The 27497-nt window shown below is 42.6% G+C and overlaps 1 protein-coding gene across 1 annotated transcript; it reads right to left on the minus strand.

Annotated features, from left to right (window-relative positions):
- Nucleotides 1–3811: 3811 nt before the first annotated feature.
- LOC308282022 (uncharacterized protein) lies at nucleotides 3812–24210 on the minus strand (the record flags this gene model as incomplete). The annotated part of the gene is made up of 12 exons (XM_080722370.1): nucleotides 3812–4960; nucleotides 6890–7594; nucleotides 17803–17988; nucleotides 19465–19593; nucleotides 20371–20412; nucleotides 21200–21331; nucleotides 21738–21913; nucleotides 22597–22652; nucleotides 22763–22800; nucleotides 23253–23351; nucleotides 23524–23736; nucleotides 24181–24210. 12 exons carry the CDS (start codon nucleotides 24208–24210, stop codon nucleotides 3812–3814), a joined length of 2955 nt encoding a protein of 984 aa, XP_080578496.1.
- Between the last annotated feature and the right edge of the window lie 3287 nt (nucleotides 24211–27497).

A 27497-nucleotide genomic window follows, 5' to 3' on the forward strand; every position in this document is an offset into this window, starting at 1 on the left:
ACCCCTGGCCTCAAGGACCCCATATTGAGAACCAGTGCTGTACAACATACATTTATTGTCTTGGCTCCTGATCCATGATAGAATGTGAGGTTATTGGCGTTCATTTACTGGTGTGTGCCAATAAAAAAGTGGAAATGTTAGTACTTTGCCCTCCATTCATTTGATTGGTTGTAATGTTGTACAAATCCTGTTGACTGTTACATTTCATCTTGCCACACAATAAAATCCTCAGTATTAATTCAATGTGTGACTCTGAGAAATGTACACATGTAATCAAATGGACCCGAAGTTCCATAGTACGTACAGTACACTCTCATAGCTAAACGAATTCAGAGTATTTATTATATTATTATTGTTTTCCTTCTGTCCATACCACATGGTTGTGCTCGGCAGCCATCTTGCCCCGACATGGGAGAGGAGATCATGGCGTGTCCTCTCAATCTGGCTCCTGTGTGTGGCAGCGATGGCAACACCTATGCCAACGACTGTACCCTGTGTGTCCAGATACAGTGAGTATGGTTATGTACATAGCTGCTCCGTTCTCAGGGAGAGCACACGTGGAGTTGGATTTGCCTTGCCCTTTTCCATTTCATTCAGTGATGGCATTGACTTTCACTGGAGATAACCCCATTTTGGGCGTTGTTATAGACGGGCCCTGGGTACATTAACTATTGAAAAATAGCAGATATTCAAGCTCACTGCGTGGCACAGAGTGCCGCGCAGTGAGCTTATATATCTGCTATTTTTCAATAGCTAAAGTATAAAATAATTAAGGCCCCTCCACCTTGGGCCCTATAGTAAGTCCCACTCCCCCCCCCCCCCCCCCCTTGTGACGCCCCTGGTTGGAGTTGCCCTTTTCCATTTCATTCAGTGAATTTCATGGGAGATAACCACTTTTTGGGTGTTGTTATAGACGGGCATGACATACCGGGGTGATGCGAACCCAAACACAGGATATCACAAACAATCTAACATGATACAACACTAGACAATGACTAGACAAGGACTGACATGGAAAAAGATAGGCCTACAGTACACGAGGGGTGATTACAAATGCAATATAGCCATGTGGTGGACAAAGTACATGCTTTTAAAAGTATGTCCGGGTAGCCCAATCGGTAGAGGCATTTGGACCACAAGGTCATGGGTTGGATGCCAGGCACATGCCACTTCAGTGTATGAGTAGCACGGCTAGGCTTGTGCAGCTGTGCAGTAAGTACTGGGAGCTGATGGTAGGTGTGCCAGTGGCACTCCACCTCAGCAATCCATCTCCCAGTGGTGTAGCACATTGTAACAGGGATGCACTCTCACATTCTCGGCTGACACAGACCTCAGCCTCTCCGACCCACACCTACTGACTGTCACATCATTGTTTCTTCTCCAGGACGACCAGAATGGATATCTTGATCGTCAAGGAGGAGAGCTGCTGATTGGCCAGGAAGTGACCACCACCAGGCCTATCAGAATCTAAGGATCCTACCTGATTCGTCATCCTTGTTCACATCATGACAATATTAAACACAATTCAGCTGAAACATAAAAAAAAAAAAGCTTTCTGACATTGAATTTTCTGCTTTATCCACAATACTGTATGTAAATAACTAGTAATTCACAATGTTTCCCCTATAAAGCTGTTAGGTAATATTTGTTATGACAGACTATGTACTGTATGAATTCCTGGATATGCGAGGTGATAAGTGTAAAAAAAGTGTCTCAACTGAACAGTACTGGGCATGCAGTGGTGGAAAAGTTATTTTTATTTAAAGTGCCGCTGACACGCCCCGCTACGGGGAGCGGGGCGGAAAAAGGTGTTGGTTGCCAGCTGATAAGCAGATTCTGCCAATGCATTGCAATGGGAATGGAGCAGATTTTTGAGAAATCTGCCATTTGCGGATTTCTCCAAAATCTGTTCCATTCCCATAGCTGCATCAGTTGCAACACCCGCCATACCCACCTATAGGGCTGTCACAATTATTACATAATCGTCTAATCGCAATTGTTTGACATAATCGCAATTATTTGACATAATCGCAATTATTTGACATAATCGCAATTATTTTGTGATAATCGTCATAATCGTTAACATGTTGAAAAATGTTTATATATGTTCAAATAGTGAAAATAGCAGATATACAAGCGCACAACGCGTCGCATCGCAACGCGTTGTGAACTTGTAGATCGGCTATTTCCACTATCAATGTTATTTTTTACGTATAAAGTTGTCAAATATGTCAGTAATTTCTTTGTATATTTAGGTTATGTGTCATATCTACCACGTGCTTCAAAGCCTAAAAGCCAAACAGAAATGTAATTGTCAACGACAAAAACACAAATAAATCGTTAATCGCAATTATTTGAGAGAAAATTAATCATCATGTAAAATGTCATAATCGTGACAGCCATACGCACCTACTTTATCTTATAGCAATGGTTTTCAACCAGTGGTACGGGGACTACCAGTGGACCTTGAGGGGGTTCCAGGTGGTCCCCATCTATGATGGAAAGTTGGTAACCAAATGGACCCTTATAGATCTTTAACTCTTGTGAGTGTAAAATGAACTTTAGAGTTCAATTGTTGTTAAACATATATCTGCATTACTTAATTTACAAAAGTACACAACATTAGAGAATGTAGTATAATTATTGCCTGTTATCTCTGCTACGGTAGTTAGGAGATTGTTTATCCAACAACAGCTAAATATTCTTAGTTTTGGATCTGAGAGGCTAAATCTCATCAAGTGGTGATCAGTGGCTCAAATGCTGAATAAATAATAAATCTTGATATGAAAAGGGTTGAAAACCACTATCTTATATAGGCCTTGTAATGTCAGATATAAAAGTGAACTTTTCTAACTCAAATCTTTGCTTCTGGGGTCCTAGAACATACCGAGATGGGGGTCCGCCACCAAATACATATCATTTTGGCTACTGTACACAGCAACCACACACACACACACACACACTAGCAGATGCTCTTATCCAGAGCCAGTACACATAACCCTATAGTCAATAAACAAAGTAAATAATCACATAAAAGCGCACACATTCATGTGCGCGCACACACAAATGCCCGACGTCTTTGAAAAAACATTAGGAATCAAACTTTTATTCTCATTTATTCTCTTTATAATGTTATTCTCCAAAAATATATATACCGGTAATGTTATTCTCCAAAAATATATATTTTCTCTAATGACAATTGATAAAATAAAAAGGCTGCAGCACCTTATGCCGCGCTTTCTGATAATACCAGGTTCTGTTTTTATTACAATATACAGTAACACGCTTTCATAGAAAGAACATGTAATTTCATCAGACATGGCTTATTATTTGATTAAAAGAAACTCCAATCAGCATATCAGCAGTTCTCAGAGTTAGTGTGCTGTAGTCAAGAACACACTTAGTCACATGACCCCCTTGCTGACTTTAGGATGCAATCACATCAGAACTATATTAGAGTAGCGACAAAACATCCACTGACTCAAAACATCCTCTCACTATAGTCATCAAAACGTAACAACTGTATCAGATACCTTGATAAGTTCATGATCCTCGCCATCACCAGCAGCAGCACTATAGTGGACTTGGTCTCCTTGGGTCCAGAGTAGACAGAGTTAATCTTGTCCAGTTCCTCCGGAGACACTTTCATTCTGTCACTGTTGACGTTGCTGACGATCTTCTCTGTGGTATCGTAACTCAGCCGGCCACCTTTTTGACATCTAAATAACACTTGAGTTCTAATGTCCTTGTGTGCGTCTCTGACTTAAGGTGCTCGTCTTTTGCGTTTGCCTTTATGGCACATTTACAGAGTTTACAGCAGAGAAGAAGGATCAGGAATGTCCTCAATATGGCTTCCTTCATTCATCTTCTTCCACAGTGTACCAATATGTTTCTTCCCCCGGAGATGAATGTATTTATCCGAGAGGTTTCTGATGTAGCACTTACAGAGAACACAGCAGAACTGTTTGTGCAGCGTCATTATCAGATTAACCTCCACCACACATTCAGTCTGGCTAAAGATCTGGATGCTTCTGTCTTCCTGCTTCTTGCCGAGGTACAGGTCGAGGCCTCGCAGCTTGTTGTGTCGTACTCCGTTCGCGTGCGTGTCGACGTCCACAACGTCTCTACTGTTCAACGTGCTTTCGCAGAGCGCGCAGAAGAAGCCTATGGCCGTGCCGTCGTAGCAGACGTCCACGAGATAGTCATACCGTCCGCTGTGTCGAGGAGCGGAGTCCTCGACAAGCTCTTTGAGCTCCTTGGCCTTGTCAAAGTCACGATGGAGTTCCACTATCCTTTTGTGCGTTTTGGTGTCCAGGTGATGTTCCTTATTGGTGAGCTGTACGTTGCACTCGCAGTGTTTACAGTGGAGACGAATCAGTCTGCCTTTAGAGTTACGCACTTCCTGGAAACATCCGTCCGCCTCGCCCTTCCCTTCCAACAGTTGTAAACTGATAGCGTGCATTCGCCCTTGAAGGTGCTCCTTCGTAAAAACACAATTGCAGAGTTCACAGTAAAGACGCTCGTCAGCAGTGGGCGTCGTGGGTCTGTCTTTGTCATCGGCAGAGTTCATCTTGTCCTGTTCCTCTGCTTGTGGGCCGCAGACCTGCGCGGGAGCAGCGTTGGAAAGCTGCTCTCCAACCTCAACGTCCTGCTCTTCATCCTGGTGGTGTGCATGGTCTCTCCACTCGCCCTGCTTCAACTTGTCCGTCTTTTCTTGCAGTGCAGTCAAGTGTTTTCTACATTTCATGTGAATGGTTTTCCTCTCGAGGTCTCTGATGTAACACATACAGAGATTACAGTAGAAGGGCCGGAGGTTTTTGTTCTGATTAAGCTCTTCCACGTATCCGTCGTCATAACAAGGTTCCTCCGGATAGACACACTTTCCATCCTCTTGAAGAGTGGAGTCCTCCTGGTCAGCAGGGAGCGCTGTGGGGTTGTCTTTGTCATCGTCAGGTGACTCCTAGGAACAGAAAACAAGGACACAAGGTCAAGCTGGGCAATCGGCTCTGGGGCGCGGGTAAAAAAAGGATTGGCATTTTTTAACACAGATATACCAGTAAGACTCCCTAATCGGGAGATAAGCGACCACTCCACAAATAGGCCAAAAGTTTGTTTTACCAATTATCAAGACATACGGGCAGTTGACAGTTTGCCATGGTTACTCATTGAAGTTGAATCTCCATATATGGAGATAACCTACGCATCACACTAAGTCTGACCTCACCAGCCCATATTTGGGCATGAGCAACTTATGTCTCCATATATGGAGATATGATGACATCACACAGTCCTCAGCCGATGATGTGGCGTGATGTCATACAATACACAAACGAGCCCTACAGTATAAAGGGGCAATTCTTGCCAGGAAAGAAGCATTTCTTCGACTCAGACCTTATCGCCAGGGTTGGCTTATAGCAGCTGTCGGTAGGACCATATATGGATTCTGTTAGTGTGGATCTCCTAAGGCTAGGGCTCCACCAAAATGACGGCGTCGTGCCGGCGTCGGACGCCGTCAAAAAATGAACCGGGGCGAATTGGAGCGTCCGACGCGGACGTTGACGTCGGCAGTGGAGCACCCTTCATTGATTAAAACGGGAGCGTTCCCTGCGTTGACGTTGACGCGACGCTCGACGCGCTCGGTGGAGCCGGGGGGGTAACAGGGCATCATCTGGGATACAATCCATTTTATGCCCATTTATGGAGATCCCTAACAGAATCCCTTTCATGCCCATATATGGAGATCCCTAACAGAATCCCTTTTATGCCCATATATGGAGATCCCTAACAGCATCCCTTTTATGCCCATATATGGAGATCACTAACAGCTAACAGAATCCCTTTTATGCCCATATATGGAGATCCCTAACAGAATCCCTTTTATGCCCATATATGGAGATCCCTAACAGAAACCCTTTTATGCCCATATATGGAGATCCCTAACAGAATCCCTTTTATGCCCATATATGGAGATCCCTACAGAATCCCTTGTATGCCCATATATGGAGATCCCTAACAGAATCCCTTTTATGCCCATATATGGAGATCCCTAACAGAATCCCTTTTATGCCCATATATTATGGAGAAATCCCTGCTCTGAGTATCTGACATCAGTGTGATGTCACCTGTTTATGCCCATATATGGAGATCCCTGCTCTGCGTATCTGGTTGCTATGGTAAACAGTTGGTTGCTAGGGTAAAAAAACATGGTTGCTATGGTAAACAGTTGGTTGCTAGGGTAAACAGTTGGTTGCTAGGGTAAAACCATGGTTGCTAAGGTGGTTGCTAACGTACACTAACAGACCAGCAACAACAGACTGTTGCCACAGCAACGTACACAAAGGTTTGTGTACACATGTGGTGTGATGTCATACTGATGCGGAGATATGAGCAGGGCAAAGGTGTGACGTGTGACGTGTGACCGACGGACGGACGGACGGACGGACGGACGGACGGACGGACGGACGGTGGAGGTTTTCATAGTAAACTGCTCCCTGACGGTCGCAAAAAAGCTAGAAAAGACCAGCCCTCATCCGCGAACCCATGGCCCAGAGCTGAAGGATGCATCTACCTTTCTATGTCTATGTTTTTTAAGGCAAGTTTCCGAAATTCTGAAGGACGCTTCCACATGCGTCACAGAAGGGGACGTTCGGTAGGCCAATCACATGCAGGAGCAGGACTCCCTCTTGAAACTGTTTGGGACACTTGTCTTTTACTGATAGAATCATTAGCATAAGTATGCGCTGTTCACTCAACACGACATACATTATACAGTACATTGCCAGTGCCGTTTTAGTTGTTGCTAGTCATCTCCTAAACTCAACTGAGAAAGTAAAACAACTACATCCAGTTACTTGTCCGCAACACACAACAACTACTGTATATTAAATACCTTGGGAAGGTCAAGATGAACAGGCTTGCTTGAAGAAACCTCTCCATCAGCAGTCCCCTTTGGTCCAGAGTTCATCTGGTTCAATCCCTCTGGTGACGTGTTGTTGGCTTTGCTCCCTTCACGATGTTTGGCGAGGGACACTATTATCCTGTCAGTCTTCACGTCCTCTTCTGGGTCGCAGACCTGTGTGGGAGCAGCGATGGAAAGCTCCTCTCCAGCCTTGACATCCTGCTGCTCTTTGCTCTGTTGTTCTTTAGAAGCATCTTCATCCTCGCTGCTCTCCTCCCCAGCCTGCTCTCTCAGCTTCTTCGCTTCCCACTTCACCTTCCTGGCTCGCCTGTTCTCCAGCAAGGTCCTCGTCAGTGAAGCAACGTGTTTTCGTGTCTTCATGTGTACGGTTTTACTCTGCAGGCCATCCATGTAGCACTTACAGAGAGCACAGTAGAAGCGCTGGAGGTTATTCTTGTTCTTATCCAACTCTTCAATATATTCCTCGTTCTTTCTTGACAGCCACTTGTGTCCGTTTTCGTTCACGTGGGTGTCTATGTGTATAGAGTCTAAGGATAGGGCATCTGTGGTTTCAATCCTGACGTCACACAGTTTGCAGTGGAAGCCTATGACCGCGCCAGCATAACAGAGCTCCTCCAGGTACACACACTTTCCATCCTCTTGAAGAGTGGAGTCTCCGTCATCGCCAGGTGACTCCTAGGAACAGAAAACTAGAACATGTCAAGCTGAACGACAGTTCAAGAAGTTAAACCAAAAGCATGGGATCAGCGTGTGTATCCAAAAGGCACAGGCACCGCTAGGGCTGTCACAATTATTACATAATCGGCTGTCACAGTTATTACATAATCGTCTAATCGTGATTATTTGACATTATCGCAATTATTTTGTCATAATCGTCATAATCGTGAATGTTGAAAAATGTCAGAAATAGTGGAAATAGCAGATCTACAAGCTCACAACGCGTCGCATCGCGACGCGTTGTGAGCTTGTAGATCGGCTATTTCCACTATCACTGTTATTTTTTAAGTAGTAAGTTGTCAAATATGTCAGTAATTTATTTGTGTGTTTAGGTTATGTATCATATCTACCATATGCAACTTCAAAGCCTAAAAGCCAAACATAAATGTAATTATCAACATCAAAAACACAATTAAATCGTTAATCGACAATTATTTGAGTGACAATTAATCGTCATGTAAAATGTCATATCGTGACAGCCTTAGGCACCGCCGGTATAGTTAAGACTGCGGTAGCTTGTGATTGGTAGGGAGGCTTCGCTGTGTTCACTTGGACCGCACGGAGGTGCAGAACATCAGGAGAATGAAGGCTTGTTAACCAACTGAACTGGCTGGCTGTCATTTAAATTATAAAATCATCTGAGTCTGTGATACTTTCTACATGACATTAAAACAACTGTTAAACATAGAAATGTGGGTTCACAGCAGTAACCAGGGGCAATCAACCAACTGCTGCTGATTTAAGTTACAGTAATTAGCTTTAAAAGTGGGGTCTAGGGGGTTCCCCGGGGGTCCTTGCAGGGGCTCCCCTGGCTAAATGATTGATAGTTATAGTGTTAATTTTACGAGACATTTTTTTTAATTTAATGTCAGTCTTAGTCCAATTTCAATCGCCCTTGTTAGTTTTTATCACATTTAGTCAACCTCATCCTGTCTTTATTTAGTCAAGTTTTAGTCGACTAAAAGTCAAGCCTTTTAGTCTTTATCTTAGTCCAAGACAACATAATTTTAGTTAGTCTCCTAACCTTTTAGTCGACAAAAACTGTTTAGTCTAGTTTTAGTCAAGACAATTATTTTACCCCTTTACATTTTTTGTCAGCTAATAATATAGAACATATCCATCCAGACATCAGCTTAGTTTTTATCTATTTTTTTATTTAGTTTTCATCAGTGAAAAAAAGTTGACTAACATTTTTCGTCTTAGTTTTAGTCAATGAAATTAACACTAGATAGGAACCAAATGGTCCAATACAGATCTGTAACTCTGAGAGTGTACTCGTACATGTGTAAACTCTCACAGTGATGGGGCTCCGTGGCCTAATGAATACCAAACTGGGGTTACCTTGCCAGAAAAACATAGAAAACATAGACACAATAAAGCCCATACAGGTTAGAATTAAGCACAGACCCACCATAACACCATCAGCACGAACAGTCACTAAAATCAATCTGGTTCACATCAACTGCCAAAAACCAGTCATTAATAACAAAGAGGAAATGCATACAAAAATGGCCTTATGGAATGTAAGAGCATTATCAAACAAATCTCATTTTATTAACGATTTTATCACCAGCAGGAATATAGATGTCATGCTGATGACTGAATCCTCACTAGGCAAGAATAGTGCACCCCTCATAGAGGCATGCCCACCTGGCTTTAACACTCACAACAAGGAGAGAGAGAATCAAAAGGGAGGAGGCATTGCTATAATCTCCACAGACAGCATCATCTGTACAGAGATTGACCTTGGCAAATTCACCTCCTTTGAATATTTAGGCCTCCTAGTCAAAGCAGAAACACCAGTTTTTATTTTAACAGTTTATAGACCCCCCTACAAATTACACATATTTCTCTCAGAATTCCCACAGCTGCTGGCCTTCATCAACACCAAATTCCATAACATAATTCTAAACGGGGACTTTAATATCCATATTAATAATGAGACCGACTCGAAAGCCATAGAATTCATCAACCTTCTAAAGGGTTTTGACCTCACTCAACATATCTCTCAAGCTACCCATCGATTGGGCAACACTTTAGATTTAGTCATTTCAAAGGGAATACAAATAGAAATCATCTCAATAACAGAAAATCCATTATTTGATCACCACTGTGTATTATTTAACTGTGTCCTACCAACAGCTAGGACTGTGGAGGAGCACATCATCAAAAAGAGAAAAATAGATGCAGCAGCAGAAATTAAATTCTCAGAAATAATGATTTCAATACCTCCCACCACCCTTGCTGAGAATAACTCACTGGAGGACATGATAATCAACTTCAACAATAATCTCACCCGCACCATTAACATAGTAGCCCCACTTAAAAATAAAAATAAAACACAGTCAAAGAAAACACCATGGAAAAATGAGCACATTCATGATCTTAAGAGAGCATGCAGAGCAGCGGAAAGAAAATGGAGAAAAAACAAAATCGAAATAAACCGCAATATATTTAAAGAAATGATAATTAAGTACAACAACAGCATAAGAGATGCTCGAAAAGCATACTTCTCAAAAATCATATCAGACAATAAAAACAATTCCAGGATTCTATTCAACACAATAGACAGACTGCTAAACCCTCAGCATACCCCAGAACCCCCAGCTTCCCCACAGAAATGTGAGGAGTTTGCACTATTTTTTAGCAATAAAATAATTTCTATTAGAAACAACATTACAACATCAGTTAGTGACCATCTCAGCCCACAATCAAACAGCCAGAACACCTTAAACAATTTTAACACAATATCCAAAGAAGAGCTCAGCCAGATAGTCAGTAAAATTAAGCCATCATCTTACATATTTGACCCAATTCCCGCCAATCTTTTTAAGAATGCTTTTAACAGTATCTCCTCCACCGTCCTGCAGATCATTAACACATCATTAACATCAGGAGTCTGCCCAGAAGCATTTAAAACAGCTGTCATAAAACCATTACTGAAAAAAAACAACCTAGACAGCAATAACCTGGAAAACTACAGACCCATATCAAACCTTCCATTTATGAGCAAAATTTTAGAAAAAGCAGTTTTTATCCAGCTGAATCAATTTATCACTGAAAACCATATTTTAGACCCCCTTCAATCAGGTTTCAGGGCAAATCATAGCACGGAAACAGCTCTGACCAAAATAACAAACGATCTTAGAATAAATATGGATGAGGGCAAGGTGTCAGTGCTAGTCCTTCTGGACTTAAGTGCCGCATTTGACACCGTGGACCACGACATCTTACTCCACAGACTAGAACACTCAGTTGGTCTAAGGGGAAAAGTCCTAAATTGGCTGCGCACCTATATTACAGGTAGAACGTTCTGTGTTCGCCTGGGGGAAAGTGTATCGGGAAAACACACTATCCCTTTTGGTGTCGCACAAGGGAGTAACCTTGCTCCCTTACTCTTCTCCCTATACATGCTCCCTTTAGGAGACATCATCAGGAAACACAACATCAACTATCACTCATACGCAGATGACACACAATTATACATATCCGTAGAACCACACAACACAGACACAGTAACCTCCCTCATCTCCTGCCTCAGTGATATAACAGACTGGATGAACGCAAACCTTCTGAAACTCAACGAAAACAAAACAGAGGTGCTACTGGTAGGTCCTAAACCTAAAAGGGATGAACTATTAAAATCACTAGGACATCTAGCAGTGTGGGTTAAACCACAGGTAACCAGTCTTGGAGTCATACTGGACTCCGATCTTAACTTCACAGCACATATCAACAAAGTAACCAAAATTTCATTCTTTCATCTCAGAAATATAGCAAAAGTACGACCATTCCTATCACAACAAGATGCAGAACAAATCATCCATGCCTTCATCACCAGCCGCCTAGATTATTGTAACGCTTTATTCACAGGACTCCCAAAACATGCCATAGATAGACTACAACTCATCCAAAACTCAGCTGCTAGATTACTAACCAAAACCAAGAAAAGAGAACACATCACACCAGTCCTGTATACCCTCCATTGGCTCCCGGTCTCCCATAGAATAGATTTCAAGGTTCTACTATTAATATACAAAGCACTCAATAGCCAAGGCCCTGCATACATAACAGACTCTCTACCACCATACACTCCAGCCAGAACACTCAGATCCTCCACAGCACTACTACTCGACATCACCAAAAGAAAGCAACCAAACAAGAAAATTGGAGAGGCAGCGTTTTTCTTTTATGCAATAAAACTATGGAACACCCTCCCCCTGGAACTAAGACAAGCAAACTCCACAGAGAGCTTCAAAAATGGTATAAAAACACATCTTTTCAGATTAGCCTTTGCACATCATCTCACAGACTAGCACCCTCAGCACCTTAAATAATGTTTCCTGTCCATGGTCACAATTTAATGAATGCCACTTTTATCTTTCTACCTGTATATTTGAATGTTTAACCTGCTTTTATTAACGTTAATACTTATTTTATTATATTTCTTACTACTGCACTTTTTTGTCTTTTACTGCCTGTTGCTTATTTTATTGCCTGTCGCTCATTTTAATTAACACTGGCGTGATGTTTGAGTTACCATATTGTATATCTGCATAATGTTGTGTGAAGCACTTTGATCTGCAAACACTGTATGAAAGGTGCTATACAAATAAAGTTTATTAGTGGCCAAGGCCACGAAGTGGCAAAAGGCCACTTATTGATATTGGACTTCATCACTATTATTATTATTATTCCGCCACTTTTTCTCTAGCGGCTAGACCGTGCAGTCGCTTTTTACGAAACTCGGCAGTATGGCAGAGGACTATGCCAAACGGCTAAAACGCGAAGCTCGCAACAATCGGCCAAAGGGTGGCGCTGTAGGAAGCCTTTGAAAAATGCCAACTTTGAACTGGTGTAGCTCATGCCCTGTTTCAGGTACAGCAATGAAACCTGTATACACTTATGTGTCTCCTCATGCCGAACAACTTTTACGCTCTGACTTTTGACCTCTGACCTTTACTTCTCCCACAATTTTGAATTATATGAAAAACAGTCAAAATCTATCTCCTCCTGGGATTTTCGCATAACGTGCGCGAAACTTTTTTTACATGAACTTTGGACCAATACGGTCACATCGCACAGCGGCCGGATTTTCTTTAAATCGAAACATAATTTTTTAATAATTCACTGTATAATGCAGTTTTATGCAAATTACCTTCTGCCTCTAAATCATACATGCAAAGTGACACGTTCATGGCATTTGGCAACTATGTAGAGGGTTAGTCCAAATATCACTGAAAGCAATCTTACTCCAATTGGCCAAAGGGGGGCGCTATACAAAGCGTTTGAAAACTCAAACTTTAAAGGGGCATAAGTCATGCCGCGTTTCGTTTGAAGACGTGCAACTTTCTTACACGCGTGCCTTGACTCAAGCGGAAGACATCTGTGTCTTTGTTAAGTAAGCTCCGCCCTTAGATTTTCCGCCATTTTGAGCAGTTCGTAAAATGCTTAAACCCGCTTTTATTCCGGATTTTTCGCGTCACGTGCACGGAACTTTTTTTACATGAACTTTGGACCAATATCTTAAGATCTGTCAGATCGGATTTTTTAAAAATTGAAACATGCTTTTTTAATAATTCAATGCATATTGCGGTTTTATGCAAATTATTCTTCTGCCTCTAAAACATACGTGCAAAGTCACATTTTCATGATGAAATACTGTAGAGGGTAAGTCCAAATATCACTGAAACCAAAAAGAATCATATTTGAACTGGAGACCCCCCACCCTGACGTGAGTAGGGGTTTCCCATGATCTGGGCCTTAGGCTAGATGCAGAATAGAGCTGGGACGTTCGCGAACGAATCGAATCTTTTGAACGGCTCTTTGAAGTGAACGATGGGATCCGGTTCGCGCAGTAGAGAGCCGTTCATTTGGGGGGGAGACCCCCTCCCCCCAATTCAACATCTCCTTGCTACTCCACTGAGTACAGTGAGTGAGTGAGAGATAGAGAACACGTGGAGGAGCGAGTTCATTGTTGCCTGCTTGTTTTTTTTAGGTGTTTTATGAATAACAAAAGTCAAGGTAGCTTAATTTACACACACATTTTAAGAAAAGGGTAAATACTAAATTGTGATCTCAACTGTCAGCAGAGGAATGTGGTGCCACCTTGTGGATTCATGTTTAAACAAATTCTTCTTAAAAATATATAAATATACAAGGAGCCAAATGAGCCAGTCTTTTGAACGGCTCTTTTTAGTGAGCCAGATCGATGGTACTGTCTCACTTCAAAGAGCCATAAATCCCACCTCTAATGCAGAATGGTTAGGCACAGGTGTGTGTGTGTGTGTGTGTGTGTGTGTGTGTGTGTGTGTGTGTGTGTGTGTGTGTGTGTGTGTGTGCGTGCGTGCGTGCATGCTCAGTGTGTTTGGAAGCATGGTTGATGCTGCTGGCAAATTATTCTTCTGCCTCTAAAACATACATTCAAAGTCACATTTTAATCACACTTTGCAATAATGTAGGTTAGTGCACTGTGCACTTGTGCACTTGTAACCCACGGTTCAGCGGGAATTACAGTCATTTTATTTTTATTTTTCACATGCAATGTTTTGACCACGGTCCCTGAGTCACAGCTGCCGAGCATTCGTAATCACCACACCCTGTATAAAGCCAGTCTTTCTTCAGTTTGTTCAGTAACCTCGTTGGAGCTGCTGCAGGTTTGTACACATTTCATTTCAAGACTATTCCAATTTCTAACAGCATTACTCCATTTATATTTAACCCACACTATATTGCTTTTAGATCCACCTGACCAACTCTGATATTGACACTGAGGCTGCGTGACTAAGATAATTGGTAAGTGAACATGTGGCTCGGAAATGTTTGTTTCTGGTTTTGGGATTGGAATGTAAAAAGATTCATTTCGGGAATGTAATTATTGCTTGTAGATAAGCAGATTTGTCGACTTTATTTTGTTTTAAGCTTGTAGATCGGCTGATTAGTTGATTTTTTTTGTTTTAGTTTTTTTGCCTGTGAACTGAATCTAATTGTTTGGTTTTCAGAAAAACTACATTTCCCAGAATGCAGCAGCTAAGATGGTTGCTTGTTGGGCGTCGGCCGATTGAATCCATCTGAACAGTTTGAGCAAAACACTGCTGAGTTGAGGAGGCTGTGTGCTGCTCTGTTAACCGGTAAGACTGTTTGCTTGTATTTTGTATGGTCTCTTTTACCGTTTTACTGTGTTATTTTGGTCTATGGTTTACAGTGAGAATGTGTTTTATATTGTCAGGAGTGTGCAGTTGTGGATTATTGCCTGTGTCCACTATTGTTTGGGGTGTGGCCTCATCTCTTTCTTTAATGTAAGCATTTAACTAAAGAGATGTGAGTATTATTGCGACTGTTAGGTCGCAGTTACTATCGAAACCTCCACCGGCTGTCACTCTGTCCGTGTGACATCATACTTTTGCCCTATTCATATCTCCGTTACCATTGCCCCTATCCATGCCAAACTTTGCACACACTCCTTGGCTGCCTGATTTCTCACATGGCCCTCCAGCGCCACCATGAGGCCGATTCTTGCAAAACATTTGTGAACACTGCTCCTACAGATTTTGGCCTAAAATCACGCAAATTGATTGTCAAATCACAACCTCCGTCCCTGATTTCACACATGCCCCTCTCTAGCGCCACCATCAGACAGATTTTTGCAAAACACATTTTACAACACTGCTCCTACAGATATTGGCCTACAATCACGCGAATTGGATGGCAAATCACAACCTCCAAATCAGCAGATCTGTTGACTTTATTTTGTTTTAACCTTGTAGATCGGCTGATTAGTTGATTTATATATTTTTATTTATCCAGGCCATGTTTTTTGCATGTGAACTGAATCTAACTGATGGCTTTGTTTGGTTTTCAGCAACACTACATTTCCCAGAATGCAGCAGCTAAGATGGCTGCTTGTTGGGTGTCGGCTGATTGAATCCACCTGAAGAACAGTTGAAGCAAAACACTGCTGGTTGCATGATGTAGAGAGGAGGATGTGTGCTGCTCTGTTAACCGGTAAGACTGTTTGCTTGTGTTTTGTATGGTCTCTTTTACTGTTTTACTGTGTTATTTTGGTCTATGGTTTACAGTGAGAATGTGTTTTATATTGCCAGGACTGTGCAGTTGTGGATTGCCTGTGTCCATTATTGTTTGGGAGTGTGGCCTCATCTTTCTTTAATGTAAGCATTTAACTAAAGAAATGTGACTATTATTGCGACTGTTAGGTCGCAGTTACTATCAAAACCTCCACCGGCTGGCAGTCTGTCCGTGTGACATCACACTTTTGCCCTACTCATATCTCTGCCATCGTTGTCCCTATCCATGCCAAACTTTGCACACACTCCTTGGCAGCCTGATTTCTCACATGGCCCTCCAGCGCCACCATGAGGCCGATTCTTGCAAAACATATTTTTGAACAACGCTCCTACAGATTTTGGCCTAAAATCACGCAAATTGATTGTCAAATCACAACCTCCGTCCCTGATTTCTCACATGCCCCTCTTATAGCAGCACCATCAGACCGATTTTTGCAAAACACATTTTTCAACACTACAGATTTTTCCCTAAAAACACGCAAAGCGGTACACAGTATCTCAAGTCATTTCATCAACATGAATTTCCCATGTTACCTCCTGATTGGCTACGATTGCCTTCTAAAGTTTGTGTATGCGACCTGACGGTCACTTATCTCCCAATTAGGGAGTCTTACTGGTAATATGCATGTGCAAAGGTGAACAAGGAAAGGGGTTGACATATATTCTGTAGTCCACGATTCCGTGTAACTACGTGGTTAATCTGTAATATGTATTACTGTCATTGTTCTAGCAGCTACTGGTGGAGCCAGGGGCCTATGGTGCTGACTTCTCCGAGTCAGGCAATCCAAATGTTTTTGCTCTTAACCACCGAGCTCTGCTTCACTGTGTAGCTGGCTCTCGAAGGGACTCTTCCATCGAGCAGTAAGCAAAACTCCACTATGTTCTCCTCTGTCGCACATTTGCTCTGTATTTTGCCACATTGCTAATGGTGGTTCTATCTGTTCCCATTGTAGGCAAATTAGGAGCCGCATCTGAATCTTGGAAGAGAAATGGCAAGTGTTAATGGAAGCAACGGCATACTGTGAAACATGTGTTTCGAATGTAACCCCTGTTTGTTAAGTTCTGGAAAGAAGCGTATTTTGAGTTAAAAGCCCCGGTTTTGGGAAGAACTTTATTTCATGTTTTAGGGGAACGCCCCCTTGAATAAAACAACGCTTATTGCGTTTTCACCTTGAGAACTGTTTCCGTGTGCTGATTTGGGTTCAGACTTCACAATACTTAATGTTTAAAAACGTTGTTTAAAAACTTTATTTGAAGACGTTTACTACTTGAATTATTTGAAAACATTGTGATTTAAAAGACATGCCTGAACATGGCTAGGTTGTTAACCCTCTGTTTTGAAGGTTTACAACCTGATGACCAACTCTTCAACAAAGACAACTAATGAAAAAGTTGGAAAATAAAGATATTGAGTTAAAACCTTGAGGAGTTCTTTGGAACTATTTTATGTCTGTTGCATATAGTCTTTTGCATACATGTCGTGTAGAGGTCAATTTGTGCTTTTACCAATAACTATGCCGATTAGTGTAAAATCGGCAGAGTCTCTGTCATTTATAGCGCCACCAGAAGGCCGAAAACACATTAATCACACAAATGGGTACACAGTATCTCTACAGTGATGTAATCATGACGGATTTGTCCGATATCTAATTGGCTAACATTGAATTCCAAGGTTTGCAGGATTGCTCCTTTTTGAATAAAATGTCTCAAACGCAGCCTGCTATTTGTGAGATTTTGCACACACATTCCCACTAGGCCAAGGAACAGATTCCACCCTTCTCACATTGGCCTGTTATAGCGCCACCAGCGGGTCAATTTTTAGAAAAACACACACATGCAGCGTACGATTGCCGTGAAAGGCCCAAGAACATGTGGTACCCTTTTCACTTTGGCCTATTATAGTCACCACTAGGCCAAAAAAAAACCTACCTGACCTGCCTGAGTCCTGTTCGGAAGAACTCTGCTTCTAGTTTTTCTTTGATGTCTTCTTTGCTTTCCCTTGATGCCTTTTTGCTTTCCTGCTTTTTATGCCTTGGCCACTTTATCGCTGCTTGCAGCTATATTTATTATTATTATTATTACCTTGAATGAATCCAGGGAGGCGGTGGGCCAGGGAGGCAGCCAGCGAGGTCCCCACACCTGGCTTGGGGTTGTGGGGTCTGGCCTTGAGGTGAAGAACAGGGCGTTGCCCTGAACCATACACGGAAACCTGTGGTAGTGACTCCTGATTCTCACGACGGCGCCAGCATTCAACATCTCACAGATGATCTGGAATGAGAGAGGGATTGGTTTTTTCGTCAAGTGTGCAACAGTTACTACAAGTACTAAAACGTTTGGTGCCATAGTTTTGTACTTTTCTGGTTTTGTGCCATAGTTTTGTACTTTTTCTGTTTTGTATGGAGTTAACATTACTCTAATAGACCCCCGGGTGTGGTTATAATATGCAAATATGTCTTCCCAGTGTATTTTTGGTTACATGGCTAAGGGGCATAAGCACTCCATTGAGGACATGCGGACAGTGCTGAAGAAACAAGTCCATGTCAGAAAGCCAGTACATTTAGATGAATAGCACCAATTCTGGTCAAAGATTCACCCAGAAGCTTGCTGGGAGCTTGTGGAAAGGTGTAGCCTGGTCCAGACACTGAATCGCAAGCCACGCCCCTTTATGGAGTGAAAGGAAATGTCAATTCAGGCTGAGTGTCAGGCTAGGAAAAGTGTCTACTTGGGATGGAAATGGCCCAGGGACATTCAACCAATTATTAGCTTTGCTGTTTGAATATTTTTGACCCAGCAGATAATTATGGTCACATTTCATATTAGCATTGCTGTATGTATATTTACAACCCAGCAGATTTTAGCCCATTTTCAGAAAACCAGACACTTTGTGATTTTTTTATGAAAAATATGGTATCTGCTCTAATCAACCTATTACCCAAAAATAAGAGTTTTAGAAATGATCGGAAAGTAAAAACTGTTATTTTACAAAACATATGTAACATTTTGGGGGGGCATGACATGAAGACGTTTGAGAACCACATGAAACATTTATAGAATCGGGTCAATATATTCAGACTTGCACAAATGTCAAGATTTTTCAAAAATAGCAGATCTACAAGCTCAGAGCGCGGCACTTGTTGCCACGTTGTGAGCTTGTATATGTCTAAATTAGAAAATAATTGGTTAAAACGTGACACAGATGCGTTCCCGGTCTGAATGGGTTAATATGTTTGGCACATAGGCGAATCAAATGAGAAATCAATATGATTTTGGTGAGGCATGGTGAATGTCTTGGGAATCCCTGCTCCAACACATGCAACCACAATGTGTCTCACCATCAGAGCATACGAGCGGAGTGGAGCGCGAGCGGTGTCGGAGAGCGGAGCGAGCCGTTTTTTAGTTGAGCGTGAGCGAGCGACTTTTATAATGGGTCTGAGCGCCGACCCTCCTCCGCTCCGAGCCGATCCTGTTGGGGCCGCGCACCGCATGTTTCCAACAAAACAGTGGCGAGTGGAAAGCTCTCCAAGTCTCCATCAAAGCCGAGGCTCACGTTAGCGCAGCCATTTGTGTTGGGAACACACTGGCAAAGGAGAAAGTGTTTCGGACATGGTAGCAAACTACTTTTTTTACTCTGATTGACGGCACTGAGCGGAGCGTGGAGCGAGCGCGGAGCGAGAGATGCGAAGATCAAGTTGAGCGCGGAGCGGCTTTTGTCATCGCTCCACTCCACTCGTGTGCTCTGCTCACCATGTTGTGATTGAGAAGCAGGGTGTTGTGGATCTTTGCGATTCTCCTGACCAACATCTGGACCTCTGAGGATGCTGTGGGCGTGTCAGGAACATTTCTGATCACCATCAGGCGATTCCAGCTTACCTTCTGCAAAACATGACATCATCAATTAACAACATCAATGAACACGTGCGTCCCTACTGTGGGCATGTCATAATAGGTGAGCATTAGCTGAATTGGCATATTGTGTGATGTTAACTTGTAGGAGGGGTGCCAAGGTTAATTGAACTAATCAATTTAATATATATACTGTGTATATATAAAAAAGAATAGAAAAACAGACAATCCAGGCACTCGGGATTGACAAGTGGAACAAGCCTTTATTATTTAAAAAAAGGCAACTGCCGACATGTTTCGAGACGACCAAAACGGTCTTTATCAGAGTGAAGTGAATTATAATTCTCCTGCATGTAGTTGTCAAATATATTTTTTAAATGTAATAATGTATTATACTCACTCTTGTAATGCCTCATTGTGTGATTACTGTAGTGCTCAATGTGTTAGATTTTAATGCTATAATTGTTATGTTTTGCTTATCTACCAAGTGATGGTTGTTGGTCAGGTTCAGGAAAATAGCCGCTTCCCATAAAGAACAGATCTACAGTACAAGCCGGCACAGATGCGATACAATGCAAGGATTTGGTGGCTTGTAGATATGATCTTTTTTTGGCAAAAAAATGTTTTTCTGTATTGTATGGACTGTCAGCTTGGACAGCTCAGAGGGAAAGACTAAAATACTTACAGTGTTAATTATTACAGCAAAGTCTGACTTAGTCTTAGGCTTTTGAGTAACATACCGCTTAGTCTTAGTCTTCTGAAATTGTTTAGTCTAGTCTAAATGAACACTGATTATACTATACTTACCAATGTGTCTTTAGATTGATTCAGAAGATTGTACAGCGCCACCTGCAGGACAATTAAGATTCTTTTTAGTGTTAGCACTTAGCAGCATTTATTAGCCTGGGATCCATCCTGCTTGCTACATTCACATTTCTTTATTTAAATTTTTCCCGCTTCACTTCACAGTCTGGAAAGCCTTCTATGTCTCTGTACCGAAAACAGGAGAAACCGACTTGTGGCTTCTGATTGGTCTGTGGAGGGGGCAGGACCAGTGTTGTAAAACGTTCAATAGTTCGATGTCACATTCTTCTGGCGCTGGTGAATGCTGGCCTGGTGAAATGCTAACCTGCCGACATGGTGAATTGTTAACCTGGTGAATGCTACTATACCTAAACCCAAACCTAACCCTAACCCTTAGTTGAACTAATGGGACATAAAAATATAAAAATGTCACCGTAAAACTCATGTCACTTCCTGACTTGCCTACGTAATCATAATCATAGAAAGGTAGACGCCTCCTTCGGCTCTGGAGCATAATGCATCGTGAGGCGGGAGGGCATGCTAGACGTGCGTCTCAGAAACGGATGTTCGGTAGGCCAGCTTGATCTTCATGGCACGCTCTGCTGGCGCTCCTCGACAGGGTGCAATTCTGGTTATATCTGTGTACGTAATGGCATGGATTGGAGTCAAATGGACCCTGGCCAGACTGAGAAGTGAAGTGAGAAAATGATGAACGTAGCGAATCAGGCTGGATTCCAAGCTAGGCATTAATAGAAGAAACCAAGAAATGCGAACAAACTAGAGTGTACTGTAGATAGAGACACTATTGCAGATAATAGGGGTAGAGGCATACTGGTGTATTGAGAGTGATGTCCTGTTCCAAGTTGATCATCTTCACTTCAGAGTCATTGATTTTCATGGGAGCGACGCTGAGGTTCTTCACCAACTCCTTGGCCATCTCCTCGTCTGGCATCAACAACAGTGCCTGACAGACACACACCAGAAGCCATTTATTTTCCATTTTTGTTAACATACACACACGTACGTACGCACGCACGCACGCACGCACGCACGCACGCAAGACTATAATGCATAAGGAACATGAGTAATTAACCTATCATAATGAGGTTTAGGCTTATCTAAATTCAACAATGATCATGGAATATAATAACATCAGTTATACAAAATCTATTACGCAGTACAGCCTTGTGAGATCACAACATCAGAATGGCCTGTCCAGCACTCATTGATGATGAGTGCCAATAAGAAAATCTTGTTTTCAGTTCAATTAAAGCCCTTCCCTGCAGTGTGTGTGTGTGTGTGTGTGTGTGTGTGTGTGTGTGTGTGTGTGTGTGTGTGTGTGTGTGTGTGAGTGACACCTTCACACCCACCTTTCCTAACTGCCTCGCCAGGATGATGTCAGCGGGGGCTGCAAACAGCTGGCACAGTCTGATGACATCACTCTCAGTCCCGCCGCTCTCAGCCGGAAGCCCAGAGATCAATACCGTGGATTTTGGACTGAATTCCTCTACTGAAGTTGTCTTGTTATCACGTTCAGGCCCGTTTCCTGTCGAAGAAAACACATGTACAGCTGTCGTGCAAAATGTCTAGTTTAGTCAAACAAATCCTGTCACGGAGATATTTGCAAGGCCCAGCGATTCTTTTTGGCAACATTCATATTTGATAAAATAACCTTAACATAACCTTTGGATCCTATTGTTTAGTTAATGCCATTGGCCCCGTCTGAAAGGTTGAAAAATTGCACGTAGAAATTAATTCGGGACGGGTCTTGCAGGGTTAATGGGCGACAGAGTTAACACAGACTCACAGAGCGAAGGAGACGACTTGAGTGAGTGAGTGAGTAATACGAGGCAAGGACTGGACAACATGGACATATAGAGTGCAGAGCCTATTTCTTTGGCGTTTCTCCTAACATCACAAAAACCATGCCTAAAACTAACCTTAAAACCACACCTACAGTATCTGACCGAATCACCTGAAAAGAGATGTGCAGAAAATGAATATTGAAAACCACGTAAGATATTTTTTTAAAGTGAAAAGGAAACCAGGGCTGATAATATTTCTCAATGCAAATGTGATCCATTTTACAATTTGCACACTTGCATACTTTTAGTTGCAAATGCGAGTGAAAGTGTCGAGATCTGACTCTGTTCTGCGCTTCTGGGTAAAGAGGCTCTCAGGTTGACCTACAGTATATTGAATCAATACTGAAGTATGTTTTACTCTCACCATGGGTTCTGGCATCATCCTCGCCACCTATGGCAGACTTTTCCTGGGAAGATGTCCTGTGAAGACACAAACACAAATGTGTTTTGTTTATTATCTCTGATGTGTTTTGTTAGAGATAGGGGGAGTGAAAGGGCTTGTAAAAAAAGTGAGAACACATGAAACGTACACTTTACTGACTGCTGTTGAGTCGTCTGCTTCTGGTTTCTACAAAAAGAAATAAACAAAAAGCAATACATAAAATGTATACCAAGACAATAAAACACACACTGTCAGTAGAATACTTGTAGAATCACTGTATCTGAATTCTGAACCAATTTAAACCACTTAAACTCTATTATATGTTGTTGATCCCCAGGGGGTCTGTAATTGGTCCCCTCTTTTCCCCCCTCCACAACAAGCTCTTTGCTGAAAATAGCCGATCTACAAGCTCATGACAACTCACGTTGTGAGCTTGTAGATCTGCCATTTTCACTGAATATCCGGCTAGTATGACATGCCCAGGATAGAGATGCAAAGGTTCATGTTGTGGATCCCCTATTACTCATGACCATTGTTTCCTAATTTTCAACCTTCAACACACGTGCAACATAAATGTCTGTCCCTGATGGAACTACCAGTACACTAAATATGAATATATAACTAAATGAAAACAATACCTTGGCTAAAGTGGCAGTGATGGGCTGGTCTCTGATGGAGAGGCTGCTACACTGAGCCAGAGCCAGAGCATCCTCTTCCTTCTCCATACACACCGATGCCTAGGAGAGAAGACAATCACACTCTGTTTATTCTGATATTCTGCTATTTTCATTACAAAATAAAGATAATCATGATAGGCGTCTATTAAAAATAGACTAAAAATAGAATTGAGGTAATGAGTTTGAATTGATGGTGAGATGGATTGGCCCAGCCCTAAGGAGAGTACTGTACCTTCTGTCCTGGGTCTGCATCGCTGCCAGGAAACAGAACCACGTTGTTGTACTTCCCAAAGTCACTGACCCACGTTTCCACCTCTTGTTCTGTGGTTGCTGTGGGGATGCCGGTCAGGTACAGCAGACAGGCGGGGTTGGATGGCCCAGGGGTTCTCTGGGTGGACACCTTCAGTTTCTTGGCCTTTGCCTGAATCCTCTTGGCCTCTCTGGCCTTTTTTTCACATCACAAAGCACAATATTGTTAAACGATATGATTATGGATGGATAGGGCTGTCACAATTATTACATAATCGTCTAATCGTGATTATTTGACATAATCGTGATTATTTGACATAGTCGTGATTATTTGACATAATCGTCATAATCGTTTCCATGTTGAAAAATGTTCATATATTTTTAATAAAGTCAAAAATAGTGGAAATAGATGCGACGCGTTGTGAGCTTGTAGATCGGCTATTTCCACTATCAATGTTCTTTTTTAAGTATAAAGCATATCTGCCATGTGCAACTTCAAAACCTACAAGCCAAACAGAAATGTAATTGTCAACGACAAAAACACAATTAAATCGTTAATCGCAATTATTTGAGAGAAAATTGATCGTCATGTAAAATGTCATAATCGTGACAGCCCTAATTATGGATCCGACATTCAAACCACTGGTAACTGGTAGCTGCTGGTCGGCATTATAGTTTCAATTAAGAACAACACTGAGCAGAATGACACAATATGACAACAACATATCTGACAACTGCCTTTGTTAAACTTTAATTCAAAGTGCGCAGACCACTATTTCATGAAATTTAGCCTCTCAGACCGAACACTTGTTGTTGTTTAAGGTTTTGTCATTTCACAATAATAATTCTTCTACATTCTCTAATTGTGTAGAGATGTTTAACAATGATTCAACTCTTGAGAGCGTAAACTGAAACCAAATATTTGGTTTCATTTTACACTCTCAAGAGTTAAACATGTGTAAGCGTCCACTTGGTTATCAACTCTACCATCATTTATCTGGGGACCACCCGGAACCCCCTAAAGGACCACTGTTGGACCCCGGACCACTGGTTGAAAACCACTGCTGTAAGGAGACCCATAGCCAATGAGAGAGACGATGACACGTTGGCACTCACCTTAGTGCGCGCACTCCTGGTGGTCCCATCATGTGATCTCAAAACAGGATGTCTGGATGAAGAGTCGTTCCATGTTTCAGATGAAGGGCTCGGTCTGGGGCCGTCCCTACCGTACTCTTGGTCTGGATGACCAGATCTGTACAGTGGGGGAAATTCTCTCGCAGGCGACAGTCGTCTGTTCTCGTGAACCTCACCGCTCGACCTGCAGTAATCCAGGTCTACATTTGGTTCAAAGTGTTGCAGATGAGCATGGCGCCTTTCAGGCATGCTCTCTCTTCCACTGCTGGCATCAGTGGCTTGACTGGCATGACCGTAGTCAATGACGTTTCCTGCAGTCTGTGGAACACTGAGGAACCTGGGCACTTCTGGGGATCCCTGTGGAACACTGAGGAACCTGGGCACTTCTGGGGATCCTGCAGTCTGTGGAACACTGAGGAACCTGGGCACTTCTGGGGATCCCAAACGTCCAGCAGGAGGAGGCAGTATATCATGGATGGAGCGTGAGGCACTCTGAGAATATGATGAGGAAGCCGCAATGTTCTGGCTTTTTGATTTATTCGTCTGGATCGACCGAGGGATGAAGGGTAAAATGTCAGGGTTTAGCTGATCTTCAGGGTACTGACTTGGCTCGTCGGAGAGCCCCAAGGAAGCCAGGATACTCTCTGCACGTTCTGGGGTGTATAAATCTTGCCTATCTTGCTGATTACCCAGTGCAGAACTCTGTGGCTGCTGGGTGACTGTGGAGGGAGGACTGGCAAACAGGCGGCTGGGATGTGGGTAGTCTGACCAGTCCATCCCTTGCTGGTTGGAGCTGTAGCCCCCAGATCGTGACATCTGTTTCGGGTTTGGCCGGTTCACAAGGTCCATGAGACAATGGTCCATGTCCCCGGATCCCCTGGTAGCCATGGCTGACACCAGCTCATCAGGCAGATGGCTAGGAGGAGGATACTTGAAACGATCTTGGTGCTGCTGTTGATTTGGCTGCTGTTGGTGATGAGTAGGACCGGGCCTATTGGAGGAAGGCTGTGGCGGCCCCTGTGGCTGGCTGTGGTGGTGATACATTGTGATGGTTTGATGCTGCGAAAGAGTGGTGAGGTGAGGAGGTTGAGCTTCAATCTGCTGCAGAGCTACAACTGCAGCAGCACCAGCTGCAGGTCCAAAGAGGCACTGAGCCTCTCTGGTACCCTCTGGTGGGTGGGGTCAAATGTTCTGCTGCTCTGGTCCAAATGGAGACAACTGTCTGATAGCACAGCAAAATCTGGGAGATGGAAAACAGAAATATAATTGTAAAAGGAGAAAAAGCTTTTCCTTTTTGAGATGAAGTCCTTGTCTGTACACCCCCTCACACACACACACACACACACACACACACACACACACACACACACACACACACACACACACACACACACACACACACACACACACACACACACACACACACACACACACACACACACCCGTTAGGCTACATCACAGAATAAATGTAGTGAGCTTTGAGATCTACTGCTACATCAGCAATCTCCTCGATAGCTCATAACATCCACACGGAAAAGTCATATCGGTTTGTGTTGAACTACGTTACACTCACTAACATTGCAGCTTGCATTTTCCTCTTTCTATATAGATAGATTATTAGATACCTTTATTATCCCATGGGGGAAAATCAGTTGCCCAGAGGCAGCACAGCAGTTTAAAGTTACAAGATACAAAGAAGTAAGAAAAAGAAAAAGAGTACTGTTGTGTACAGTAAAAAAATCAAACCTCGGTTCGAAGTGGAGCGGTGAATTTGAGCAGCTGTACCCTATGTGAGTGAGTGAGTGAGTGTAAACTGTGCCTGTGAGTGAGTGGTGAGTGTGCCTGGCCTGCACAAAACAGCGCCCCTCCTTTAACTAGTGTTTTGTGTGTGGCCACTCAAGGTATTGCCATGCTACGGACATGGCCAGCCAGCCACCCACCCACCCACCCACGGACATACCTGTTCATTGGGAGCGCTTTCACCGCTCCAAAAAAAAGGAAGGCACAATAAAAAGAAGAATAGGCCTATAAACATGAAGTGTCAAAAAGCTGTCACAATAAAAGAAAATATATAGTGTCCAAGAAACATTCACATCAAACACAAACAAGCGATACTCAAAGCACAAGCAGTGCCAAACAAAAGTGTACATATAACAGTCAATGCTAGTGTACTTTGTCTATTGCAAACTGCTAATAAACTCTTCAATCAATCAATCAGTCAGCCAGTGCAACACAAGTATCTCACCGCCAAATCAACATAGCAATAGTACTCAATTCAACCAACCCAACCCAATATAGTGCAGGGCCAAAAATAAGTGTCCATGGTCAATGCAAATAAATCAAGAATGAAAAAATGGGAGCCACAGCAAGACGCCACAAGCAACCCTCTCTGGGAAAGTACTTGGAGGTCAGTCAGTCAGTACAACGGTTTCTCAAGTTTTTGTTTCATAATGTCTATGGTATGGTGGTTATTTTAAATAACCACCATACCATGTTGCTACTTTCTGTCAATACATTCTGTGATTGATTGAATACTTTAGCAGTTGTTTGCATAGGAAAAGCAAAAGACTAGTACAGTTCTAATGGCTTGTTTACATTTTGTACTGCGTTCAAATGAATGCAAGGCAACTTCTCTTCCCTGCTAAAACATATTAAAAAAAGTAAAAACCGACCAAACATTTATTGTCTTGGTCCAAGGCTACAACACAGATAGCCAGGCCTATTTAATGTATACCTTTGTATGTCGCGTAGTGTTGTGTGGAACTCCTGAGTCCTTGGATGTGTGTCAGGATCATAGACTGTAGAAAAATAGGGTCAGGATCT

The sequence above is a fragment of the Nannobrachium achirus genome, assembly GCF_963921795.1.
Source record: "Nannobrachium achirus genome assembly, chromosome: 3".
Classification (NCBI taxonomy): Eukaryota; Metazoa; Chordata; class Actinopteri; order Myctophiformes; family Myctophidae; genus Nannobrachium; species Nannobrachium achirus.